Below are 23,678 nucleotides of genomic sequence, written 5' to 3'. Positions count from 1 at the left end.
AAGGTCTGGGTCACTCATCTGTGGGGCTCCTCCCAGGGTTTATCTTGCTCAGACAGCACTTAACATCCATTACAACTCTGTCAACAACCCGATGATCTTCATGTTAATTCAATTGGATCACTCATTGAGAGCGATGCAGCAGCAGCCTCAGGAAACACTCTGCCTCTTACAGCTGTACTGCAGGGGAGGCATTCCATTACCACTAATGGGCCCAGTATACAGCTGGTTAAAGCAAGGCCAGAACAGGACAGAAGGACAGTGAACCATTCACATTTCACCCTCAATATGGCCATGTTAAAATGTTGATTAAAGTTTAGTGATCTGTCTTTCCTCCATTCTGGGACAAGCCTTGGGGTATCTTAGCGGTTTAAATCCTGTCCGGCTTGTTTTAGTGGAGCCTTCAGCGTCCCATTGTGTGGCTTCACAATGCTGGTGGGGATGACTGTGCTAACTGTTGTATCGCAACCTGGAGGCTCAACACTCTGTTGGAGTGTCCATACTGATCACCGTTGAAAGTTCCCAGTGTCGGCCTGGTCCTGACACTGCAGGCTGTCACAGGCTCCTCTCCAGCCAGGTCAGCAGCAGGACGATCACAGTGTGACTGCAGGCTGACAGGCTGCAAGAGAACTGGACTGGGTCATGTTGATGAATGTGGCAGCTAAAAGTCAGACAGTCTGGACTGGGGACACAACATTGCTGAAGTTATCCTTGTTTGGTAAGACAGGCAGATAAGCTACCAGAGCAGTTAAAGGACAAGGCTAGGCTGAGAGCGGCCACAGCAAAAGGACAGGATAAGGAAAACAATTCACACAAATTAACTAACCAAAGGATGGGAGATTCTGTGATTACGCTAAACAGCACATGTCCAGCCCTGCCTCAACTGATTAGTGCAGAGTGATGCATTTCCACTGAGAGGTATTGAGATGCTTGAGGCGACGTCCTGTGGTGTTTCCAGCCTGGCTTGTGGGATTGGTGTCAGGTTAGGTGAGCGCTTTATTAGCTGATGTAACTCAACTGACAGAACCTGCTCTTTAGGGATCAGGGGATGGAAGCTGGGAAGGGTCAATCTTGTACATCTACAATCAAATTCTACTACTAGACCTACACCATCAGAAAGACTTACTAAGTATCCACACATAGCAAAAGCACATACAAAACACAAGTTCCTATAATCTAGTGAGTTACACACCCAAGTACGATGACACATTCTAGGAGTGTGTAGCCTAACTGGTCACGCTCTACATAAGGGGTTTAGACCAGTCTTTATTATAACACTCCCAAATCAAATGAACGGGTTGTCAAGACCCATTTGTTTGAATCAGGTATGTCAGAGCAGGGAAACTTAAAAAAATATGCAGGGCAGTGGGCCCTGAGGACAAAGGTTAAGAAAGGCCTAAACTCCCTCAGACTGTTGTAGGAATTCAACTGCAGAAGGACATGATACTAACATGGCCAGGTGCGACTTTCATTTGGGAAAAATCTGACATATCAAATTAGGTTCATGATTTATGATTATACTGCCTAATGCAAGAGATACACAGAAGTCAAAGTCCCACATCATTCTGATCACTGTCTACAATCCTTCAGGAGAGAATAGGTTAGGCCAACATCCTGGTCAGCTTTATTAGACAGCCTTGTTTTCCTAAATTCTTATACAGCGGTGTATAATCATTGTATATTGCCATGTATACACCCCAACAGCACCCTCCCATAGCTCTTTAGACTATCTTTAGGAAGGTCCCTGGTAAAACTACAGTGAAACCACCCACTGACTCATGAATGACCTCATCAATGAGAGTGAGTGAGCATGGGAGTAATGCCACTAGGTGTGACTCGATGTCTGTGCATGAGCACTTTTTTTGGTTTTTCATGTCTTACAATGGGCATTGGCTGACCACATTTACTTTAAAAGTGAATTACATTTTGATAGCATGAATTGCCTAATTCCCTTGACATTGTAACACACATTCCCACCATTTTAAGTCCAATCCAACATTTTACAGCCAAGAGAGATGCTATATTGGTTCAACTTCCAACAAGAGTAGGCTACACAATGAGATGATGAGTGAGAAACATTAGACACAGGCTGAAAGCTTTCAGAAATGCTGAACTGTCTAACAGCTAAGTTTGTGCTTCCGTTTGTACAAGGCATGAGACTAAATAATTAATCTTTCTAGCTACATAGCTTTTACTAACCAGAGGGACCCCTCAAGGGACTGTGCCCAAAATAGCAACTGCACTCCAACTGACATGAAGTTGTGAAGTAAACAACGTATTTTGCCATCAGAAAAGCTAAATGAAATCAAAAAAGCACGCCACAAGAAAGGGTGTTTACCGCAACAGACCGGACTCTGGAGAAGGCTATGCAACGTGCCACAGAGCTCAACTCACATATGACATGACCAAAGTTTGATTATGCCGCACCAGCATGTTAATCTGATTATGATTAAACCGGTAACACCAGGCGAGGACAAATCATACCTAAATACCAATCATACCCCATGACAGAGGATAAGGTTAAGTTGATTTAAGTAGACGAAATCTCAGGGCGTATACAGCCAGCTAGCTACTACTAGCTTGAAAAGCACAAGCTTGATGAATAGCATCCACACACTGAATTGGTCTAGCAACGATTTGATATCATTAACTCAAAAAAGGCTGAGCTTCACGGCATTCAATCGGCATTTAACACACGTTAACGATGACTGTTGCTGCCTGTTTCACGTTTAGCAAGTATGAGGAAGAAACCCAGGAATACAAATTACACACAATATGCTTCCAACTTGCAACTAGCGTTAGCTGAGCTAGTGTAAGGCTACAGTAACTACGTGATTACCAACCTAGACATAATGATTACCAACACGGCAGCCAGTTAGCAGGCTAGTGGAGTCCGTATGCTTCGTGGTTAGAAAAGCTACTGGCACTGCGGGACCAAATGTACTTATTTTGATAAACTAGCGGTCATTGATGTTAATCTTTCTTTCATAGCCTGCTAGCTAACGTTACCTCTAAAATATAATTCCTTCACAAAAAAAATTGACGTGTCCAAAATCATTAGCTAGCGGCTACGTTGCTAGACAACACCGGACTGTCTGGTCTATCTAGGCTAGCTAATCTCTGACGGGTCCACGTTTGTTGCTAACCAACGTTAGCCCGAATACGAAACTGCAAGCAACGCTTTATGGAAAGTGATATTTTCAAAACACAGAGATACAAGCAAAGACAATCTTAAATCTTACTGTTATCGGTGTGAGAAAATAAATGTTCGGTTCATTCGTTATTTGCTGTATTGATGGAGAAGAGAAGACAGTATGGTTCCACCACCACTAGCTAGATAGTTCACAACGTTGGTGGAAGAAAGGAATCGCGTGTACACGCCCTTAACAATAGAGGATTGGAGCCCAGCTTCTCAAGACAGCTTCCATCTACAATATTATTGGATGGCTGTTGTCTTCAATCTCATCAATCACGAATCCGATTGGTTACACTTTATATATACCATCGATCGTTATATTGTAAAGTCTTCTATCAAATGGAAAGCCGGCAGAAAAAAAAAACTGTATTTTCAGTAGGAGCAGCGGCTCCGGTCACCTCAAGCATATTGGCTACAGTCAAAATATATATCTTATCTCCCCTATAGTCTCTCTCCTGCAGCCCCGTGTATCTATGCTTCCACATAAAAACATGTCATAATTATATAATTAGCACAATAATGATTGCACTGTGCGTGCTCCATCTCGGATACTTTGTGTTTGCATGCCTACAAATGATCCTAAAAAAAAAATCCCTCCTTTTCCAATGCCAGCTACCTAGTTAAACTACAGCCACAACAAGCCAACAAGCCTGGAGCAATTCGTCTAATATCTCGGCTCTTTAGTTCAGTAAAGACTGCATTCATGCATTAAAATAGCACACTGAGACGCAGTTTAAGTTAGCCCTTGTAACCTTTTTGCTTCGCTGCGTTTGTTGTTGCCTGCATATGGGTGATGGCCTTTCATCAGCCTTAACAAATACACAAAAAACACAAAAGTGCAATTGACTACAAAGCCTACCTTTGGGTAGGCTACAATTGGGAAAATAGAAAACGTGTGTGGGTGTGATTTGTGTTTCCTCACATTGATTTCCATCTCACTTTGCATATGGATATGGAAAAATGGCAGCTACATAATATGTTTATTGTAAAACCCGCTTTGTGAGATAACAATATTCCAGGAAGGCAATTCACGAGATGAAAGACATGATTCTATACCAGACAAAACTATTCAAATGAAGTAAGCAGCTACATAAGGCCAGAGTCAGAAGAAGTGACTAATGTGAAATAGCTGTAATTTGTCTTTGTCTGAAGTGCTCTAGCCATCCGTCTCCAGATCAGTACTCACTGGTGCTGGAGGAGTAGGTGCAGCCTGTGGTGGTGGGCGGTGGTGAGTCTGAGTCTGCGGAGGCTGTATCTTCGTCCTGGGAGCAGCCAGCCTGGATGGCCCTCAGGTAGCTGTGGCTGCGGGAGCGGAAGCATGTTGGCATGGGCAGGTCCAGAGCCTCCACCGCCTGGGACTCCACCTCACAGTAGGGCACGCCATGCCCACAGCCATGCCCACAGCCCTGCCCACACACCTGAAAGGACACGTGCAGGTTGACTCGCTGAGGCCGAGGACTGACGATCATGCGACTACTAGCCCTCCGTCTGTGAGGGGAGATGATGGCCAGCCTGGGGTGGCGAGGCATGCTGCAGGGGTGTGGGTTATCAAGGCAGGGTGTGAAGTGTCCTGTTTCCCTCAACACCAGATGTTGAATAATATTACTGAGCTGTTAGATTTACCAAACAAACTCCAGAGTATGTGTTCTCTGTCTCCAATAGGTCCAAGGATAATGACACAATTCAAGGAAGATTTTTTGTACTTACATTAGTTGATTTAGAGCACTTATCACAGCAAATGTATCTTGGTCACTAATTTGTTGTAATTTCAGCTATAAGTGTAAAATCAGTGTACTGCAAACCACCAACTGGTTAAGCAGTGTTCAGCAAGCAGGTTTTGCCACTGTTTTTGTGGTGCCAGTGCCCTCTACTCTACATAGTGCTACTTTAGTGGCGTCTGGTTAAAGGTAATTCAGGTTCGATCCTCCAACAAGAACAAATAATATGGCTACACGCAGCCAAGGGACGAGAACCAGGAAGTCTTGTAAAGAGATTGTCCATCTGAGTCAACTTAGCCTCTCCATGCTGTGATAAAGGACGTTTTCACAACAGCAGCAGCAGAAATCTGGAGGCGGAATGAACTGCCTCTTAACATATTCCAGGTCCAGCACTTGGTGTAAGAGCGAGATGTTTTATGGTGATGGTGGCAAAGGCAGAGTATCTGTTTGTTCAGCCTGAAGGGACAAACTTTCACTGTAGTGTGAGGACATACAGTGTCTTCATACCGTTGGAATCACCAAGTGGTATAGCATCCTTTGGAGACTCACAATATGTCCATAAGACTGATGTTTTCAGTCAAGTCTTCAGCAGGTCAGAGAACCTCTGCCACTTCTAACCTATCCACCTTGTCGTCTGTTGTTGGTTTTGCTCTGAAACGCCCTCATGGAGAGGGCATCAATATGAAGATGGGCTTAAAACTTTGTATATTCAAATTTTCTAAGTATACCTCCATTCAAAATCCAGTAGAATCCTATGGTGGAACAACTTTACTCCATCAGGGATAAACCAATGTCTTGCAATTTGTAGTTATAAGAGATCCATAAAAAATACTAAGCAGATAGCTTTCTTTCAGTACTCTCTTATGTGAAACCCTTAATTGCCTTGTCATCTCAATTTAAGCATAATTCAATCTTTTAAGCGTTACATTTGAAAACAGTAAGTACTTCCTGAGGTCAAGAGAACAAGTCCATGGCTGTCATCAACAATTTGATGCCATCTATTAGTATCCATTAGTATCACTAGTGTCCGGGCTGCTTGTGAGTTGGAGTCTACTGACTTAGCTGCAAACAGAACCTCCTCAGGATTAGATTGGACCAAATGTTCCAGTTTACTGTGTAGCATATTTCCTTTTCTTGTTTCTGCAGGCTTACTCCATATTTAACCAACCAACATTTCACCACACACATAATCTAAAATGTTCTATCATAGAAAGATTATCCTGGCTTTCTCCATTTAGACATCCCACTGGCTCCTGTCTGAACCATGTTTGGGGTATTTCTGACCGTTTTTCTGAGGTCTCAGGCCATTCTTTATCTGTAAAATTTCCATTTAAATATTTGTTGTCTGTTGATATCTGTTGTTATGTGGTAAACTGTAATATAAATATGAAAATACATCCTGTACATGTACTGTATATTTCGCTTGAGAAACAAACATGGAAACACCTATGGTAATAGCATTTTGCTAAAACTGTGAGACTTTGGTGGGAGGGTACACACCTGCCCACAGCCAATGCCTCTGCCCAGTGTGACAAAGCTTTGGTTGAAGTCGCTGTCCCAGTGGTGCACAGTAGGCTCCCCTGGGGTCATTAGGCAATCCAGGTTGTCCAGGCTTCGGTTGGTGGCCAACTCTCTCAGGGCTGGGAGACAGCTGTGAGGGCAGTTAAGAGTTTTAGTCACCCCAAAGCAGTGAGATGCATGTGAGAAAGACAAATGATTCATCTTTGAGTTCTCATCTACCTTTGAATCACAGTATACTGGCCTTGTAATTTAAATGAATCAAATGCCAGTGATATGGGAGGAACAGCAGCTTGTGTTGGGTTAAAAATGACAGCACAGAGGAAACACCGAATCATTCATTTGAAATAAAAACAATTAAATAGCAGAATTGATTGTATTTGTTTTCAGATTACTAATCTAATCTAAATGTGTTTCCTCTGTTCTGAGTGGAAAAAGTACCTGTTAGTGGCAGAGTGTGTAGTGAGGGACGAGGACAGGGAGGTGAGAAGTGAGTGGGGTGGCTTAGTAACCGGAGCAGTAACACATCACTGAGCCCCTGCTAGTACAGGGGCAGGGAGAGAAAGCACTGGGCAGGTTAGAGAGATGTGGCAGTGACAGGGGGGGGGGGGCACTGTGAGAGGAGGGTCGAGCTGCCTCCTTCTGGGTGGCACTGACCTCAGATGCTGCATTGAGCATGCATTCTGCAGTGGAGACCACAGAACCCCAAAGTCCTTCTGCATGAGGGCGTAGCCACGGGGCCTGTCCGTGTGGGTGGACCGTAGGCCGGGGAGTACCAAAGCACATTACAAAATTGTTTTCACCTTGTAACGTCATATGTATTCTTTGAGACAGTATCCTTGGTTAGAAGGGAGCTTCCCTTATGTATATTATTTTTGTCTAAATATAAATATATTTGTTTCGTTATTCTTTCGAAAGACAGGACAGGACAGGACAGGTGTACTTGTCAAGCTTAATAATTGTTAGGTTCAACAACATGGACAATGGACACAGATGACAGGATGCTGCCACCTGCTGTCCACTGGTGGTGACAACTTTGATTCTTGCCACGAGAGGCAGATTTACCCGTCTGTAGATAACAGATCCATGAGAATGAATCAGCTTTAGCATGGTTTTCCATTCTAGTACGGTGAGCATGCTTGTCACTGTTTGGGTGACTCACTTTCGTGGCGGTGGGGGCGGCTGCTGCTCATTCAGAGACTGCTGAGTAGCCTTCAGGTAGCTCTGGCGACGGGCAGCGCTCTTGGGTGAGGGTTTGGGGCTGCCCTCCGAGTCCTCGCTGTCCTCTAGGTCACCCATGGCCTTCACATAGCTGCCGCTGCGCATCCTCCGACAGGGGATCTCGGTGCCACCAAGACGGCCCCGGCCCAGAGTGGCACTCCCATCCCCCAGTGGCACCTGCAGCATCCACACACACCTCTGATTGGCAAGGCCAGTCTGAACACACGCACCTGGGTAAGACTTTATCATTTCACCTTCAGTCTATATTTGAAATATATATAACTAAATAATGGAGGGTAGTGGTTTGTAAGGTATGTAAACGTGATGAAAGGCTTCATGGCTCACAACGTTTTGGGTCAATTGAATCTAAATACCAGTTTAGGAAGAAACTGAGATTATGTTGATTCTAACTCTAAAAATGAGAAGTGCTTTTGTAAATACTCACAGTCTCTCCTACCTGGAGGTATTGACATGCCAGGTCCTGGTGACATGATTTGGACTTGGACAGCAGTGTCCTGTTGACTGTAGCTGAGCCCTTCTGTATAACTTGCCTGGCTTGACTGAGGGTGAGCGTGGACCAGGAGCCCCTCTTCACAAGCATTGCCTCCCTGCCTCCAACCTCCTCTCCCCGCATGCCCATCAGCGCAGAGGGACAGGCTAAGTACTTGAGGTCACTGCTGCTCTTGGAGGTCTTGAGGGTGTGGGCAGAAATGGTATGATATCCTTGTGGGACATGCCTTGGTGGGGCCTGGCTGTCCGACACTGCCCTGCCCAGAGTCATCATGCTCAAGGGGTTGCGGTAGCCCACGGCAATAGTCCCAGTTTTAATAGCGTCACTGTCCAGGGTGTCATCAGAGCTCCACAGTCCCAGAGCATTTGGCCGGGGTCTTTGCCTTGTCCCCTCAGTCTTAGCCCTGTCCTTGCTCTTGCTCCTGCGGGTCTGTCTGGCCCCGTCCTCCCCTCCCCCCACCGTTCCTCCCACCCCTCCTCCTGCAGAGCGCCCGTTCGTGCTGCCTTTGACCGCTGAGCTCTCCAGAGACTGGGATTTGGCAAAAAGCTTCTGAACAGAGTGAACCAGGTGGCGTATGCGTCCAGGGCTCTCACTGCGCTGCTTGGACACGCGGCCGCGGTGGAACTGCAGCGTGCTGAAGCCGTCTCGCTGCAGAGGCAGGTGTCTCTCCAGCTGGTCCAGCAGGTTGGAGGGCAGCCGGTTCATCTTGGCTGCGGCTGCAGAGGAGATGGTGGCTGAGCCACTGGTGATCATGGGGGCTCCACTGAGGCCGAGGCCTAGACCCATACCCATAGACATTGAGTTGGACAGAGTGCCAGCCCTGCTGCTCCCCGCCCCAGCCCCACCAGGCACCATGCAGCCCTGGGAGCAGTCCCCCTGCTCTCGCTCTGCCTGGGAGCTAAAGTGCAGGCGGGGGAAGGTGCTACTGTTAGACATCTGGTTGAGGGGCAGCAGGCAGTCTGGGGGTAAGGAGTGGTTTGGTGGGGGCAAGTGGTGCATGTGGGGGTCCAGAGTGCCATAATGGTTCATGGTGGGGCTCAGCAGGAAGCTGTGGGGATCGGATGTCAGAGGGTAGAGGGGCTTCTGGGAGCCTGCTGAGGGCTCACAGGAGTCAGACAGGTGACGACTGCGGTTGGCTCCTAACCCTTTCATTACGGCTGGCCACACTGTCGCCCTTAGAACATGTCTCTTTTTTCAGGCTGGCTCTACAGCCCTGGATTGCTCACCCTGCAATACAACAAAAACAATATCTATCAACATAGGGTTCTCTAGTATATGACCTCATACTGAGAAAATATTTTCCTTATAGATACACATTTCAGTTAGGCTATGGTATGTACAGCAATCACATAACACATATCATTTGAATGTGTATTTGAGCACAAACACTGAATATGAAAGAGCTTAAACATGTAACTGCAGTATCGTAGGAATCACATGCTGGACATTGATTATTGCTACAGTCAATATACTGTATGTTACAGTTTTATCTTAGTATTTTCATCAGTCCTCAACTGTTAGCTCCTTTCACGAAGAGTATGCTTAAACAGTACAAACTGGCAGTAAAACAGTCTTCAGTGTACAATATGAGGCCTTGGAGACAGAGAGCTCCACAAATCCACTTAAGCTAATGAAGACATAAGAGTAGCTCATTAACATCGTCCTTGGACCTCCTAGAAATGCAGCACTACCAGTAAGTAGTGAAGACAGAAGGTTGGCTCTAGTATACAAAGTTGTTCTGTGTCACGCTTTAATACAGGCTTTCTGGTCTCACTCTCCAGCTGAAGCCTTGTCCTGGACCATGACCTGAAGGTGCAGACTGAGAGGGGTGGACTTATTTAGATCACCAGGTGGAGCTATAGAGCAGCCCAGTGACAGTGTAGAATAGGACATGATTGCATAAGATGATAATGTCCCAAAGATGAGGAGAATTAGCCTTGCTCTGCCCTCCTACGTACTTCCGCTCAATTTTCATTGTGCTTCTGTGCTGTGTCTGGACTTGAGGTATAATTGGTCTGAGGTTTCCGGTAAACTTTTTACCGGTCCAATCGGCGAACAGAGGGAGTGGCTGAGAACGATGTTGATGTTGTGCGCTAGTTTGAGTTGTAGTTACGTAACGGCGGCGGAGGAAGGTGCAAGCGAAGCCTTTCAGTCCGTTGCCGAATGTCCAGAAGTTAAAGCCGGAGCAAGAACAATCTTTGATCCCCACGGGGTTCGTTTGATTGTCCAGCTAGCTCCGTTAGTGGTGAAGAAGTTGGCTAAGGCAAAGGCTAGCGATTGGCAGATCCAATCGTTTTCAACTTCAACAGCGTACCCGCCTTCAAAGATAGTCAATGGAACGAGCCCAGACTCTATGTACAAATGCAATGTACGACAGTCTGGTTAGGTCCAGGCTAGAGAAGAATCCACCACTAATCAAAATGGCCGCGCCTCTCTTGATGCACTGTACAAAATTAAAATAAACCATCTGTGTTTGAGTGTTGAGTCGCAATATGAATGCATATGAATGCACCAAATGAATGTCTGATAGAATATGAAAGGACGTGAACATATCGTGATTATATCATAATGTGTTCATTTGGCAGACATTTTTATCCATAACAACCAAAAAAGGGTGATTGTTTAAGTCTACAATGAACTTAAAACATAAACTATGTTATTATCCAAGTACAAACTCCCAGGTTGCCTGTGTTTGGACCGCTGGTTTTGAGCTGAGGGCTGCAGTATCTGACACACTGCATGTGCTCTGACCTGCACTGATGGAGGGGACAGTCCTGCTAACCCTGCTAAAACTGACCAGGGTCCACATCACAGACACCCACTACTGCTAAAATGCAGACAGCATCCACAGTCTCCTTCATCTGAAAGAGGAGCTGTTTTGAATGTCATTTGAATCTCCTCCCCTCCTGACGGTTGCCTCACACTCAGCGTGGCGGAGGTGAGGACGATGGCTAGCTCGGGGGACAGCATGTGGGATTAGTTGTGGTGTGAGCAGCGCTGGCAGCTTCTGGTTGGACGGCGCTGAATTCCGTGACATCAGACAGCCCCAGTCTGGACCAGGTCGGCCGTGAAGCTGAGTTGAGCGGAGGCTGTATGCTCCGTCCTCCCCAGACACAGACAAGCCCCATGCAGCCTGCCTGTCGATACGGATAGGGTTTCCACAGCAACTGTGTAAGCTTGTAGGACTGTCTCTGTTAGTTTATTGTCTATATAGACTTTCCCCAACTTACAAAGAACAGGCTCATGCATGCAGCTATAGCACACAGTTGCAGCATCGGGAAGAAGCAACCTGTAGGACAACTGCAATGCTGAGCTGGGGGTACTGCATAATAAGCCTTGTAAACATTATATCCCAGTTATAGTTATAGTAAAGCGTTAAAATTACATAAATATTAGCGTACTGTTTCTACAATAACACACTGAAAGTACATTTTACAAGGCAATAGAACAGATGATAACAGTAGAATTACACAAGTGCTTACTGGTCACCCAACAGCCTGATCCATCCAGTTTGAAATCCTGGCAAGCAGCAGAGCATGGCCATAGAGTGCACACATTTCATTTCCACAACATCAGGTTTGTTTTCTCTATCCATTCTCCAGTACTCTCTCTCTACTGTATGAGCTCAGCCACTTATCTCAGTCAGAGTCCCTGGCCAAGCAGAGCCGTACGCTGACAAACACACCAGGGTTTACAGCAATATAGCTGCTGTAATTCATCCACAGGGGCTGGAAACACAAATACAAACACACGCACTGGCCACACACACACAAACACGCACACACAAACACACACAGCATTGTAGGGGACAAGGTGAGAAGTGCAGTCTTGGGCCTGTGCATTCCCATGGCAGGTTTAGCCTGTCGGTCTATAGAAGCTCAGAAACAGGTCCAGAGGTAATTATGAAGTGAAGGCTCTCTTGGGCTCAGTTTACTGTTAAATACCTGTCACCCGTTCACAGACAGTGGGGGAGCAAAGGCTCAGCTGGAGCGCTATGGGACCTGCTGAGGTAAAGAAGATGTAAAGCACTACATGAATGACACGAGCACTGTACATCATTTTCAGCAAGTGGTATGTATGTGTATGCGTGTACTTGATGTGTGAGAGAGATAGAGAAAGAAAAGGAGACAGAAGGAATGTAACAAAGAACATGGTAAAGCCACTGCCCCCTCAGCGATGCTTTTGCCTACCACTTGTAGTGGGAGAAGTGTATGCCAGCATTGCTGGGTTGGTGCGACATAACTCTAGAGAATATGACAATGTAGAGCTGGTCTGATTTGGTTTCACCTCCATGCTATATAATCTAAAAAGGAACATCAAATGAAAGGGCTCTTATTCCTGGTCTCTGCATGCAGTATCCCTGTTTGAAGTTCTGCATCGACTCACATTCCTCTCGCTGATAATTATTTAATAGGATAAATAACTATTTTTTATCAGACTAACCTTTTCAAACCAGCCTCAGCTCTATCTCCAACAAGATTGTACAGCTCAGGGAAGACTACATTTGTGTGTATTTCTACTCTTTGATGAAAAACGACACAAATGGTAAGCCATGCCTTGCTCAGATGTAAGGTTGAAAGGTTGCAGAACATATGTGCATGGTAGTCTTTTTCAATTATCCTATTTGGCCTGTTGTTGACTGTGACTGTAACAGAGGGTTCCAGAAGACAGAGCATGCTCACAATGACACAGTATATCATAGGAGGATACACCACTCAGGCTTTGGGGTCATATTAGTTTAGAATATGCATTTTTGGGCCAATGCCTTCATGCACAGACTCAAAAGAGCTTCAACGTGAGTTCATTAGGTAGAAGAAAGATAAAAGAGAGCGGTGGACAGGTAGTCAAATATGTGCAATTTAACGCTGGTTTCTTGGATGAAGCATCTGATCTAAATCAGCACAAAGAGGAGTGGCATTCCTCTGGCCGCCCATCCCAGTTGGCAGCATGCCGGCAGGAATAAGAGCTAGGTGATGAACATCAGCGCTGTGCCAGCTCCTCTGGGTTAGCAGAGTGCTAATTGGCTCTGGTCTGTCCGTTACTGGGTGGAAAAACATCTAAGACAGACACAGAAGAATTAGAGCAGTCTGAGGAGTTGATAAGGATGATGATGACCAGATGACTGAATGCCATTAAATCAGCCATAAAGGTTTAACATTGCTTGCTCATGCCCATGACAGGGTTTGTCTCAGACAACAGCCTAGTCTACTCAGTGCAGTAGGTCCATTTGCATAAACTCGTCTAGAACATGCTCATTTTGGCCTAGGGTATCACTGGTTCCTTTAGTCAGGTCTCTGGGATAGTGTCTAAACAGACACTACTGCACTGACATACAGCACACCAACCACCTGTTTCAAGAGCTCTGCTAAGCAGAAGAGCCAGGGGCTGGACAAATCCCATAGCACCACCAACCAGCACTGTAATAAATGTCTTCGCTGGCAGTGCACTTTCCCTTAAGCCTCTGATGATGAGATGAGAGAGGAAGGGGGGGAAGAGAGAACCTGTAGAAGGGAGGAGGGAGAGAACAGAGAAAGGAAGAGGAAGAAGGGAGGAGGGAGAGATGAGAGGAGGAAGGAGTGAAGAGGAGTGGAGAGAGGAGGGGTTGAGGAGGGAGGTTTGGATCGATTTAGGACTGTCTTCTTGTTCAGGGGTGAAAAGACAGCTGCTGGGTATTGGCTTTAGAAGTCTCCCTCAATAATCACTTTTCTCGTTCCCTCTGTCTATCATCCACTGTTTCCCACCAACTATTAGCACCGTAGCATATCCTCATGCTTGTTAAGGATCATATGTTGTGTCTGAGTGGCTTTAGCACTCACACATTTATTGGAATTTGCTTACAAATTCACTGTTCTCAAAGGCATTTTACCTCATGTATTTCTAAACTCCTGAAGGTACTTTTTTATCCTCACAGGACTGACACTTTACATAAGAGCACAAAGTTCATTATTCCCATTGTCTGGCTTGATTAATCATAGTGGTCTGTTTCAGTAACAACATTATATCATAACTGCTTCCTGTAGTTACAGCCAGCCCTTTTTTTTGCCTCTGTGTATCTGTACGTGGGTCTGGGTGTGTTTTTGTGTTTATGTTTGGTCTGGGGATGAATAGCCCAGCTCAGATCAAGCTGGGACTAATCAAAACGAATCAATTAGGATTTAAAGATGGGGAAAAGTGAGATGGGCAGTCCACAAGGAAGAGCACATCACTGTCTGATCGACATAGTGAGCAGACACCAACACATGTAGCCTGGGAGGGTGGAGATGTTTCTGCTCTTCCAGTATTCGAGGCTGAGTAAGCCCTGAGTGAACTGAGGGTGACGAAACAGCACATAACAACACTGTTACACAACACAGAATCACTCTCTCCCTAGGAGACCCTGTCTCTGAAACACACCGTTTTATACCCACTGCGACAATCAAAAGAGATGTCCAGATTGAAGTAAATACGAGACAAAAGAGGGTAGAGTTTGGCTCCGTTAGGGGTACTGCAGTGATATTCTTGGATATGGAAGATAATACACAACCTTCTACAATATACATATAAAGTCATTTATGTATCAGTCCCATGTAGTCAAGTGGCTGAGCGGTTAGGGAGTCGGGCTAGTAATCTGAAGGTTGCCAGTTCGATTCCTGGCCGTGTCAAATGATGATGTGTCCTTGGGCAAGGCACTTCACCCTACTTGCCTCGGAGGAATGTCCCTGTACTTACTGTAAGTCGCTCTGGATAAGAGCGTCTGCTAAATGTAAATGTAGAGTGTGCTCCCTCTAAGACTGACAATGCATCTTCACATACATCTGAACTGGTCTTATGTTTAATATGTACCTAACAAACCAGGGCAGCTAATGGTATACAGTTCATGGCCTATTCATAACTGTTAATCAATATAGAAACAGAAACAGTCTGTTGTCCTACCATAAAAGCATTAAGACAACAACGGTGAGCTGTTTCTTACTCCCTGGACTGGGACAAGAGATAAAACCCTGTGAGCAAGCAGACAGAAGCTTCTCTCAAAACACCGCCTTTAGGTTCGGCTTTGGCAGCCTTGCCTCTCCCTGGGAACTGTGGGGACTGGGTCGGAGCACTGCACACACTTCAGCCTGCAAAGCCGTGGGCTCTCATTGTTCAGTGTGTGGAAGCTTCGGCATTAAAATGGTCCGCCTGCTGAAATATTCAGGACTGGAAGCGTTTGTCATTTGTAGGACGTTCATCAACGCTTATGCCCATTAAAAGCAGTCCCTGTGTGCTGCTTTCGCCCGTTCGCCACTGCACACAGTGTAATTAGAGAGAGAGAGGGCGAGAGAGAGAGAGACAGAGAAAGAAAGAGAGAGAGAGAGAGAGAGAGAGAGAGATAGACTGCGTTCCCCCTAGGCCCTCTTCCTCCCTGCACTGCTGCTGGGTCTCCTTCTCTCCTGCTCGGATGCCTCTCATTCTTCTTAGCCTTGCCTGACTACAAAAATCCAGCTTAAGATGCACATAAGCAGTTGAGTATGTGCATGCTACTGGGCCGCACGCATGGGTTAACACTGACAGGCTTTATATGAGGCGGAGAAAGAAAAACACGGGTCTGAGTTTAGAAGAGTTGTCGCTCATTTACGCAAAGTAAGAACAAAGGCTTGTGGGAGAAGTAAAATCTCGCTTGCCCGAGATTAAACAATGCCTAAAATACATCGATTCCAAATGCTTGGCTATTTTCTACCAAAACCGAATGAAGGTAGGACATTAGGCTGGACCTCCAGTTGTCTGGAGTGGTGGGTGGTGTGTGTTTGTAGTGTGATCACTGACAGCTGTACGGACCCCACAGAGCAGCCCAGAATGAGGCCAGGCTGCAGTCAGACAGAGTTCTGAGCTGTGACCACCACCTCAACACAAAATGACGCTGACACCCTAATGGTCTCAAGCAAAACAAGACACAGAGCACTCGATAGGCAGTCACGTGTTCACCTCGGCAGTGCTGCTGTGAGAGGCATGCTAAACGGGCAGGGCTGAGTGTCTACACTCGTGAAACACGCTAGCCTTACAGTGGGCCCGGCGTGTGTGTGCACATGGCCCCCGGGAGGGGTTGCATGCTATTGGTTAGTAGCAGGCAGGGCGAATCTTCCGCCAGTGCTCATTTAGAATGCTGTCAGAGTTTAAGAGTCCCTGGGGCTGGAGCTCAGAGAAGAGGCGCTCCATTCTCCTCTGGAAGAGCAGCCAGGAGGATCTCCAGAGAACAAGGAGAAGGAAAGAGCACAAACGCTCTGTTTCCCCAGAACAATGGCCGGAGTCTCTAACTAAGCTGCTGTCTGGCGTTGAGCCTTGTACAACATCTTAATGGGCCACTATGCATCTCTACTCCATTTTACAAACTATTTGGGTTAATTCTGTGCTTGGTGGATTAAATCTGTCTGTTTGATTGTGATGCCATGCCTGATTTATCTCATCCAATTGCAACTGACCCTCCCAGAGGATTGGACTTCCTCCAAGATGGGGGAGGGCAGTGACCTTCAATCTCTAATCAGATGGCACACACTCCACGACACACACACACTCCACGACACACACACACACACCAAAATGAGTAATGTGACTTATCTCTTCCGTCCACTCCCTCCATGAAATTGCATTGTCTTATTAATGAGGTGAATAAGGATGTGCCTGGTTTGATGACTTAGTTCATTACTCATTAGAGTGACCACTGGTACACCCTCTTCTCACCAGCGCACAGAGGAATGGTCCCTATTCCACTGGCATTACATCCTAAACCCACTGCTCCAATAAATCACTAGATATTAGTCATGCACTGGCTTAGTGCAGTGACGCAGCAGCCTGAGGACGAACTGAATGTGCAACATTTACATCAAATGAACTGATATCTCCATACAGTAAAAGAGCTTCTCTCTCCATGCTCTTCCATTAAGAGGATTTCCCAGCGGTGGAGGCAGCAACCCAGGCCCTGTGTAAATCCTACAGGGCCAGATCTGGATAGCCACACGGCAGCTGTCCCCGGCCCGCCCAATTGGCCCAGGCATGAGAAACAAGATGAAATTAATATGGCGTTTTGCTGCCCCTTGTGTAAAAGGATTAGGCTGGCCTAGCTGGATCAAGGGCTCTGGTGCTTCTGTCCAGACCCCAGCTAAGCAGGGCAGAGCAGGGCATGGCAGGCCAGGGCAGGCAGGTCTCAGCAGCAGCTGGTCAGGCTGAGAGGAGCAGAGGGCACCAGAACGATGGTCTTGTTAGTTGATCCAGAGCCTCTGGTCACAACAGCGAGCTAACTGATGAGATGTTGTAAAGGTTACGCTAGGGTCAAGCCATAACATTTATCTAATTACAGCAGACAATATTAGATAATGATGGATTTTGCATCATGATTAGTTGGAACATCAATACTATATCTCTCTTACATCTTTGCACTAACATTGCAATTACAGTTCAAACACATTGTTCCATTGTAATCACAACAGTCTAACATATTGTTCCACTGCAACTGGGTGGAAGGAGAAATAGCTTGTGCTAAACGTCAGCCTGTGACAAGAAGGACTTTACTCCAGTAGTTACACCAGTAGAGATGTACTCCAATACAACACGATGCTGTGTATGACTCATGCTACGTGACCTGAATGCCATCGCATACAACAGGATCGTTCCAACACCTGGCTTTCACACCATGTCTCGATGATGTCACCGCTAGCGCCAACATTTCTGTGCAGTGAGGTGGAGGAGCTGACAGAAGAGCAGGGAGGAAATAAAGCTCTGAGATCTGGACCAATGACAGAGACAGAGCAGGCAGAAGGGTTGAGGGGAGGACAGCTGCTGCCCTTACACGGTTGCACAGCACTATCAGACTTCCCACCCACAGCATGGTGTAGACCAGTAGTCTTCGATCCTGGTCCTCTGATCTGTATGTTTGAGATATTTCCCTGCTCCAACACATTTGATTCAAATGAAAGGCCATTATCAGGCTTCTGTAGAGCTGATGATAATGACTGGTAGACCTCAACTTGACTGACCCCCCATCATAGAGCACTGCTCATGAGAACACCCCCTCCTCTGGTGCATGTGTGGTAGAGGCATGACTCTGGGTGTGAAGAGGCAATACAAAGCCACTGGAGCAAGTACAATATATAAGATATAAGCAGCCAGGAATAAGATCAGTCATTCTTAGCTGGAAATCAAAACACAACCCTCATACAGTATGAATGGAGGTTCAGTCCCCATATCCTATCCTTGTATTAAATAGTGTATTTTCAATGAGGGTCCCACCGCAGAGCTCCACCGCAAAGCTCCACCGCAGAGCTCCACCACAGAGCTCCACCGCAAAGCTCCACCGCAGAGCTCCACCACAGAGCTCCACCACAGAGCTCCACCACAGAGCTCCATCACAGAGCTCCACCGCAGAGCTCCACCACAGAGCTCCACCACAGAGCTCCACCACAGAGCTCCACCGCAGAGATCCACCACAGAGCTCCACCACAGAGCTCCACCACAGAGCTCCACCACAGGCAGCAGAGGAGGAAGCCTGCTAACAAATCCCCCAACACGCCAGCAGCCATCACCCTCACCATGGCTGTGCCTGTGTGCTGTGCCTAGCCCTACAGTACCACAGCGTTTCTACACAAAACAGCAGCTTGACTCCACTTTATTCCCCATTACAGGCTGAAATGTGCGTGCCAACACTCCAGGCTTACAACACAGTAGAGGATGTGCATACTTAACCACCATTATGCCTCAGTTGAGGATCCAAAAATTGGAAAGAAGAATATAAATGAATACAATAGAATACAATAGAACACAATAGAACACAATAGAATACACTAGAATACAATAAAATACAATAGAATAGAATACAATACAATAGCCTAAACAAATCAATCACAGCTCAGTTCCAAAGTCATAATAAACTTGATATCTCTCACTGTGACTTGGCAGGGGTGTCCATGGCCCCTGGAATAGCCTGTGGCCCTTGGGGACCAGAGCATCATCACTGCGAGCCTGACTGCTCATGACAGCTAGCATCCAGTGGTGAAGTGCAATGACCGCAGGAAGGGGACACTGGCCTAGCTTGTCAGACGTTCCAGGAATGAAGCTTTGAGGAAAGTGAAAGGACATCCCAGTGGGGCTGTAGGACAGAGCGCAGATCTGAGCATAGCATAGCTCTGAGTACTTGTCATATTGAGCGCCTCGCTAGGATCACTCTCAGAGCTATTACACTCTGGCTAGCTAGGTCCAGGACACGCAGGGGGCATTCTGCTCTGTATGCAGCTTGCGTTCCTACACAGAGTTGGCCTGTCATCAGCAGAGTAAGCATTACACAGCAGTTTTGATAGGACAGAGGGCTAATGGAGGAATATGTGGCCTATTAATATGTACTGCTACAAAGTAGAAATGACAATTTATTCTGCAATTTTCTTAGTCATTTTTTCTTTACACTTGATTTGCCTTTACTTGATTCACCCAAAAGGAAAACGACCTATCTGCAATTTTCTGACTCACGTGCAGAGTATCTCTCGACGAGCCTGGAACAGAGAGGAAACAGAGCGGACCAACAATAAGTGAGTGGTGATTTTAGAATCTCAGAGGTAATAGAGGTTCTTTGTATGCTGTGACTGACTGCTGAGTTGAATGGAATTATTAAAGTGACATCTCTGCAGGAGATGGAAAGTGAGATGTCAAAAGAGATTTCATTCTACAGTCCTCAGTGTCCTCTCTAGTCTAAGGTTGACCATGAGTACAGTACTAGTGCTCTGTCAGGTGAGAAGAGGGGTTTGGACCTTTCAACTGGACAATCAGTGGGAGTGACAAAGTACTCTAGAAAATTATATTTTCCCACTTCCATGCTTGTTCAGCAAAATGAAAGGTGTAAACCACAAGTTTTCAACACTGTATTCACTCCTTCAGCTCCCCTTTTTCCAAGGCTGACATTGGTACCGTAATAAACAGTTACAGCTGTGAGCACTACCCTTTCACTTGAACAGTATAATTACAGAAAGCAGGTTGAAGATGATGTTTATATGACATGTTGAGACACCAGCAGATACCTCAGTCACAGCTCCCATTCAGGGCCCTTTATGGGTTCAGAAATCCATTGTCTGTGTGTGACACTAATCTGGAACATCCAAACACAAGCTCTCTTTTCATCTGCTATTGTCTATTATCTATTGTGTGGACTGTGAGGGCAAAGCACAAGCATTTCATAAATATTTGAATGTTGATTCTTACAAAAACGGGTGCAGTTAATACTCACTACAAATACTGTCGGCCCAATTTTAGACTCGCTTTTCGTCAAAAGCGTTAACATTCTAAGGTCATTTAAAGATGTGACATCAAAGTGTGACTAATTGATAGGCTGACATAAAGAGAAGTGTGTTAAATGATTCACTGGACATGTAAGGAAGTGAAGGGATAAGAGAGCGTGGAGGAGACTGGAAGAGAGTGGATGAGAGCTGAAGTGGGGAGTGATGAACATGGAGCATGCTGCCTTTCCTACAGTAGCCTCTGTTAGGAAGGACACTCATTTAGCAGATTGATGGGGCACTTTATTGCCTGCCACCTCTCCCTCTCCCTCTCCTCTCCCTCTCTTTCTCTCACACACAGACACGTGCTCGCTCCATCTTTCTTCTGAGCTAGAACCTATGATTGCTTTGCAGAAGGACAACTAGTCCTCCCACTGCCCCCGCCTTCACCACCACCACCTTTATCCCCATCCCTCCCTGTTACCCTCTTACCTTGTTCATCAGCAGACAAACATATGAGACCCACACCACTGCTATAGGCTGTTACATGTTAAAATGACAATTTAGTCATTTGATTCTTGACAGAGCATGCACTCCAGATAGTAGTAGGGTAATTGGGCTGAGTGTAATCAGTCAGCGTGCTGTAATATGACTGTTGCCCGAGTCATGGCTTAAGTTGTCATCCTTTACTAGTCAGCAAACAAAAATGGTATGAAAACAATTATTGCAGGGCAAACAAGCCAATATCAAGAGACACTAACATATAGATGAACAACTATGAATTCATTCATGAATATAAATGTTTTCATTTTGTACGGCCTTCTCATCAGGTGCTGAAGCAGGTGTCATGCCTGCTGTAATCTCACATTGAAAATTGAAACAGAGATCAGCTGGATTGCTGTCACCTCATGGATAAGTGAAGACCACACTGTGAGTCCCGTGCTGCCACACCTGATCACACTCTCACACACACACACACACACACACACACACACACACACACACTCTCTCACACACACACACACAGACACGCCCACATGCATGCGCACACACACCAGCATTGAGGCCTGTTCACACACATGATGACTTCTTTATGTGAGTGCCACCAGGAGTGGGACATACATTTCCAGTGACATATACATTTGATCCCTGAGGAGAGGTCATGAGGGACGTTGACACAAAGGCCTACCGGGGAACCAGCATCACTGAGCTTATGGCCTCTCCTTGACCCTGGCCCAAGGAGGGGGCTGAAGACGAGAGTGAGGAGAGAGTCAAGATTCAACTCTGAAGTGGCTAAGCCATTGTCGTATATCAACAGTTTTTTTGTTGTTTATGTAATTGTTTTCTGGAATCTTGGTGCTAGGTGAATAAAAAATGCCTCAAACTGAATTGGCAAGTTTGTTTGATGCCAGCTGGATGTGATCGGTGATTTTGTTTATTTATGTGACCAGAGAGGGAAACAAGAAACATGTCTGCGAATCACACCAGAAACAACAATCTCTGAGATAACGTTTCCTCCCCAATGATTAAATTAATCAGATGACATGAAGCTAGTCCTAAATTAGCCTTAGTTCTCTGCCAGTGCATCTTTCCAGATTTGTACATCAATGGATGCTCTTCCTGCAGAGGGATCATTAATAGTGTGGCGATCATCATCGATTTCCCCCAGGTAATCATCATTTATCACCTTTTAGACATCGGAGGGTTTAATGCAGCGTCACAAATGGCTTTCTGATTAATAGCAGCGAGGCAGCACGGAGGCAACACAGGAGCTCCTCTCTCTGCCACTATCCCTGTTGTTTTACTCTGTCCTGCACCCCCGAGCCCCACCTCCTGCCTTCAGGAGTTCGATATCTCCAGAAATACTGTTGGTCTAACCAGCCAGAGTCAATGGTCCAAAACAGCACAGAGACAGTCGACAGCACAGAAATGGGCCAAGACAGCGAACACCCATATAAACACATGCATAGGAATGGGCCACACATCTCTTTGGCTTTCCAATGCATAGTCAGCCTTCAACACCAGGTTGCAGGACAGGGACCAGGGCAGCCCTGTTGTATTTTCAGCACCACTGGAGGGCAGGACCTTGGACAGCTACCTGAACACAGTCAAATCTGCCTATCAGATCCTGGCTAAACTTGCAGCGAGCCAGGCAGGCAGGGGGCTTTAGGGTTTAGAATTAAAGTGTGTGATGTATCAAGCTCTATGGGGAGCTGACCTAAGCCTATGCTACTAAAGCATGTGCCACTCATCCTGCTTTTTATCGGTGTCTGTGGGTCAAACAGTCAGAGGTCAACCTTTGGGGGCTCCTCATCCCTCTACACATGAAGATGGGGAGGCAGAGCTACATCCTGTCCTTCCCACCCTGCATGAGCTCACCTCATGTCTATACAACGTTTTATGCTCTCGAGAGACTCATCTACTCACAGCCGTGCAAATGAAACCAGACTGATTAAAGTTAGCAGTTGGGGAAGTTTGCCTGCATAATGAGGGAAGCACAATGTGTCCAGTAGGAGTCTATTATCTCTTTAAATTGTTTCACAGATGAATAATAATGAGAGTATTGATTTGGTTACTTAACGAATGGCTTCTTTTACAGCAGGGAGAAGTCATTCAATAATGTGTTCTCTACTGAGCGTGTGGTATCTAGCGAAACAAAGGTGATGCTGTGAAGAGGTTTCCTGTTCTGATTAGATTTAATTTAATTCTTCTTCAAAATCCTCTAAAACAAGGAAGAAACATTTCCAACGACAAACCAATAGCACAGACCCAAGCATTTCCGCCCAAATACATTTTTCTCACAGTTCTCACTTTGTCAATTTCATTCAACAGATTTCATTATTTTGCCTTTATTCATCATGAATTAAGATGTTCTCTGATGTAAGAATTGTGATATTGTTCTAAACATTAACTGCAGATTCAACGCCTCTAACAAACACAAGGCAAGATAACTTCCTTTACCTTCCAGCCTTCTTCTGCAACAGCTCCAACGTTGAATGAATTATTCATAACAGTTTAGATAAGGAATGATGTAAAGGAGTCAGCACACACACCTCTATCCTTAGTGAACTGTTCATCACACCAAGCACAGGGCTGTGAGCGGGGAGGGGTGTGTGTGTGTGTCGGGGGGGGGGGGGGGGGGGGGGGTTAATGGAGAAGGGCGGAGCTCTATGGTTGAGTTCTAAATGGGACTTCTCTGCACAGTGGGTGAGCAGCTCAGGTGGGGATTGCTTATTGCCTCTCTCCGGGTGAGAGGGTTTAAAAAGGCCCCTGTGAGATAAAGGGTTTTCTCATTCTGAACTTTCAAA

General features: G+C 46.0%; 1 protein-coding gene across 1 annotated transcript in view; it reads right to left on the bottom strand.

The window, feature by feature from the left end:
- The window catches only part of dlgap4a (discs, large (Drosophila) homolog-associated protein 4a), a 53,380-nt gene that overhangs the window by 7,946 nt on the left and 21,756 nt on the right, over positions 1-23,678 (bottom strand). The window contains exons 3-6 of the mRNA XM_047039373.1: positions 8,096-9,388; positions 7,592-7,827; positions 6,412-6,562; positions 4,380-4,638 (exon numbers count right to left, since the gene is read on the bottom strand). Of these exons, the coding sequence (XP_046895329.1) occupies positions 4,380-4,638; positions 6,412-6,562; positions 7,592-7,827; positions 8,096-9,313 (1,864 nt within the window). The 5' untranslated portion in view covers positions 9,314-9,388. The remainder of the gene's footprint in view (positions 1-4,379; positions 4,639-6,411; positions 6,563-7,591; positions 7,828-8,095; positions 9,389-23,678) is intronic.

The sequence above is a fragment of the Hypomesus transpacificus genome, chromosome 18 (assembly GCF_021917145.1).
Source record: "Hypomesus transpacificus isolate Combined female chromosome 18, fHypTra1, whole genome shotgun sequence".
NCBI classification, from domain to species: Eukaryota; Metazoa; Chordata; class Actinopteri; order Osmeriformes; family Osmeridae; genus Hypomesus; species Hypomesus transpacificus.
This window is presented reverse-complemented; position numbering and strand designations above follow the sequence as displayed.